The following is a 4,478-nucleotide window of genomic DNA, read 5'->3' as shown; positions in this document are numbered from 1 at the left end:
TGGTAGCCTCGGTACATGCCATCAACAAGCATCCTGAGCTGCACCAGCATCTTGGAATTGGTGATGTATCGTCCCTCGGCCTCCTCGACAACAGTATGGACTATCAGCAGGAGATGCTCAAGCCTTTCTAGCTATTATTCCACACATGACCTGTCGGTGTGTTTCTTGATTATGAAGGAGATGAGTCGGCTGAGTATTTCGTCAGACATGATGGCAGATAGAGCTACCTCCGTTGAGGTTTTGAGTCGTTCAGAAGAAATGACTGGCAGCATGCATTTGTATTCAGCCGGGTATATAGCATGCTCAAATAAAACAATGAATGAACTGGAAGGATGTTCGAGACTAATATAATTAACTAGGAGCAGTTAGCTGCATGCATCACAGAAGAGTTTTATATGACAAGGAGGACTTTGACTTTGTCGACAGAACCAACACCATCTCCAAGGCAATAAAGATTTGGAGTTCTATATTTTAGGTTCTTGAGCTTTCAGACAAAAAACTTAAACAATCAACTAGTAAAATTAAAAGGATAATTCATAGCAGACAATTCATTTTTTACTCTACTGAAGCAATGACAGTATTATATATTGTCTGAATCTGAATAATAACAAAAAAAAATCAGAGACCAAGAATATAGAATAAGTAATAAAGATTTGCTCTGCTATCTGTTTTATTACTTTTCCTTACGCTACAGGAAAGGGAAGGTACATCAATAGTTCCAGGCTAGCATTGTTGCATCTAAGCGCGTGTTTAGTTGGCTGGATTTTGGAATTTGGGCTACTGTAGCACTTTCGTTTTTATTTGGCAATTAGTATTCAATCATGGAGTAATTAGACTTAAAACGTTCATCTCGCAATTTCCAACCAAACTGTGCAATTAGTTTTTTTTCGTCTATATTTAATGCTCCATGCACGTATCGCAAGATTCGATGTGATGGGTACTGTAGCACTTTTTGAAAAAAAAAATTTGGAACTAAACAAGGGCTAAAGATAGTGCACGGCATTTATCCATGCCATCGATTTGGAATTGAAGATGAAAATCAACTCTGTAACCTGGGTATGTGTTTTTGTAGGGTGCAGAAGAATAGTCAAACCAGGCCTTTTCGAAAAAAGAGTATTTTAGTCTATAGATAGAATGATGGTATACTAGACTTGTGTGTTGGGCCGCCTTTAGTTGGCCACCGGATTTGGCGCCGGCCGAATTTTCTACACTGTAGCTACACTGTAGCGTTTTGTTTTTATTTGATAATAATTGTTCAATCGTTGACTGATTAGGCTCAAAACGTTCGTCTCGCAAAGTACAACCAAATTGTGCAATTAGTTTTTGATTTCATCAACATTTAATACTCCATGCATGTATCACAAATTTAATGGGATGGGAATCTTCTTTTTACATAGTGTCAAATTCTAAAATTTGAGACAAGGCGGTATACTAACGCGTCTTGCTCTCGTGCATTTGGAACAGTGGTCACCTCTAAGCCCTTTTGGTCAAAACACGTGTGATGCGGTGGACTTCCGGAGCGTGAAAGACGGAAAAGTATTCAGAGAGATTCCAGAGGAACCGACCAAATGCTAGGACACATCCTTGTCATAAAGAGAGGGGAGAAGTTGTTGCCTGTCCATTCTTCAATCCTCTGTGCAGTCGATGGAATCTGCCATAGCTGCGGTTGCAGGTGAACTCGTCAGCCGATTCATCTCCTTCGCCTTTAACAGATACTGCTCCAGCTCCAGCTCCAGCTCCAGCTATGAAGATGAAGGATTGGAGGAGAGGCGGGAGAGGCTGCGGCATCTCCTGACGAGGGTTCACACCGTCATTGAGGAGGCAGATGCGCGATACATCAGCAACTCTGGGATGCTGATGCAGCTCAAGATGCTATCGGAGGCCATGTACCAGGGCTACCATGCGCTGGATACCTTGACATTCCATTTCCAGCACGAGGTTAGCGACTCATCAATCTCCTTGTGTTCTGCCACTCGTCTCAAACGTCCCCGCACAGTTCTTGCTTCGGCGAAAAAGGACAAGGTACACGCCGCGTTGGAGAATCTGGAAACAGCTATGGCGAACATATCAGAGTTCGTTGTGCTTCTGTGTGGGTGTAATGAGCGCTTGTCCTGTAGGCCCTACGATGCATATCTTTACATCGGCAATTTCATGTTTGGTCGACATGCAGAAAAACAAAAGCTCCTCAACTTCTTACTGCAGCCTAACCCATCAGATGACCATGCACCACCTCCTGTTCTGCCAATCATCGGCGCTCTTGCAGTTGGGAAGAAGACTTTGGTCGCCCATGTATGTGCTGACGAGAGGGTACGCTCCAAATTCGCTTCGATTCTGCATCTGAACGGAGACAACTTCCTGACCATCGTCGACCACGAAAAGGCCCTGGTGGGGATGTCGTCACTTGTAGTAGTTGAGTTGGTTTCAGATGTTGATGACGTGAAATGGAATGAGTTTTATTCATTTGTGACAAGAGCAACTAGTACAAGAAGCAAGGTGATCATCATAAGCAGGCTTGGAAGATTAGCAAGGTTTGGGTCAGTAAGACCAATTTTTCTTGATGGTCTGTCATACGAGGAGTTTTGGTACCTCTTCAAGAACCTAGCATTTGGAAGTGCGGACCCGGCAGAGCATCCAAGACTAGTACATATAGCAGAAGGATTTGCCAAGGAATTGCATCAGAGTGGATCACTTGTTACAGCAAATGCATTGGCTGACGTGTTGAGAAGCAACCTGAATGCTCAATTCTGGCTTTCGATATTGAACAAGTGCAGAAAAGTGGTTGAGAAGAATCTCATCGCTTATGGGCAGCGCCCAAATCTACTTTTTGAGCAAGGCCGTGAGGTGGATCTGACGGACTTCGTTTTGAGTCCTGTTATTAATCCCCTTCGCGTCTTACCTTGTACTAGTAGCGCTCTAGCCAAAACAGAATTACCAAAGGTAGCGTTTGGAGAACTACTGCTAGATCCTTCTGTTAGGCCCAAAGGAGAATTTCGTCTATTGACATGGGAATCCAGGTTACCCCCTCATACTTCATTTATTCACTTCGTCCCAAATTGCACTCAAGATATGCCTCAAGGACATAGTTTATCAGGGAGGAAGCGCCATACAGTGCCTTTCTGATGACATGAACTCTATCCAATGTAATCATAGAAGTTAAATGTACTAATTTCAGATCTGTGCAGATATTTTGTTAAACAGTGATTTTATTGCAAACTACTGGTGAAATGTGATGACATGATACTAGCCCCTCCACAACCTCTTCAAAATAGTTACAATGTGCATGCAGTAGTAATTGCATTTCCTACAGCTAGGAGTGCTAGCTATTTGTTTACTTTTCAAAGAGACAGAGATAGTGCAGTGTAAAATTAACCAGCTCTACCCTCTCCACTTTTAAGCCTTGAACACTACCATTTGCTTGGCCAAACAACAATTTTATTTTGCTAAGGAAAGTGTGTTGCCCTTGTGAGAACACAAGACTGGGAGGATACCCATCGTGAGTTTCTATTCATTGAACAAGTGTATATAGGTGACAAAGTACATGACTAAGCGTGCAGATATTTTCATATTCTAATACCCTCCCGCAGTGTCAACTAGGAGAGGAACGAACGTTGAGTCTGGACCAAAAGTTGGTAAATACAGCAGTCAACAATCCTTTAGTGAATATATCTGCATACTGAAGAGACATAGGAACATGAAGAATCCAGACAACACCAAGGGCCATGCGCTCCCGAACAAAATATAGGTCAATCTCCACATGTTTGGTCCTGTGGTGATGAACAGGGTTTGTTGACGAATACATGGCACTGATGTTGTCACAATAGATAAGAGTGACATCATGTGTTAAGGTGCGAAGGAGTTCTCCCAAGAGTTGGCGAATCCAGCAAGCCTCGGCCATAGCATTTGCAACTCCCGTATATTTTGCTTCAGCACTCGATCGTGAGACTGTGTGTTGGCGCTTGGAAGACCAAGATATAAGATTATCGCCAAGAAACACACAATACCTAGAAGTAGAGCAACGAGTGCCCGGGCAATCTGCCCAATCGGCATCTGAGTAGTCTACCAAGTCAGGTGACCGACTGCGGGGGGGGGGGGGGGGGGAGACCATACTCCATGGTGCTTTTGATATACCGCATAATCCATTTGATGAGAGCAAAGTGGGACTCACAAGGGTCATGCATATGCAAGCAAACTTTTTGAACTGCGTGAGCAATATCTGAGCATGTGAGATTCAAGTATTGCAAGGCACCTGCGAGATTGTGATATAGAGTAGGATCAGCAACTGGTGGTCCATCTTGGGCATACAGCTTGGAATGGACTCAAGTGGAGTTGTCAATGGATTGCATGATGACATGTTGGCTTTGTCCAAGATTTCAGCTGCATATTTGGCTTGAGAGAGGAAGGATGAACATTGTGCAGAAACTCCCAAGAAGTAATGGATATCACCAAGGTTAGTCATGGCAAATTCTTGCGGCAGGGAG

The 4,478-nt window shown here is 43.4% G+C and overlaps 1 protein-coding gene across 1 annotated transcript; it reads left to right on the top strand.

Annotated features, from left to right (window-relative positions):
* The first annotated feature begins 1,644 nt into the window (after positions 1 to 1,644).
* LOC136491054 (disease resistance protein RGA2-like) lies at positions 1,645 to 3,120 on the top strand. The gene has a single exon (XM_066487266.1). The coding sequence runs from the start codon at positions 1,645 to 1,647 to the stop codon at positions 3,118 to 3,120; it is 1,476 nt and encodes a 491-aa protein (XP_066343363.1).
* The last annotated feature ends 1,358 nt before the right edge of the window (positions 3,121 to 4,478 follow it).

This window comes from Miscanthus floridulus, chromosome 1, assembly GCF_019320115.1.
Source record: "Miscanthus floridulus cultivar M001 chromosome 1, ASM1932011v1, whole genome shotgun sequence".
Lineage (NCBI taxonomy): Eukaryota > Viridiplantae > Streptophyta > Magnoliopsida > Poales > Poaceae > Miscanthus > Miscanthus floridulus.
Note: the sequence above shows the minus strand (reverse complement) of the source record. Positions and strands in the feature narration are given on the sequence as shown.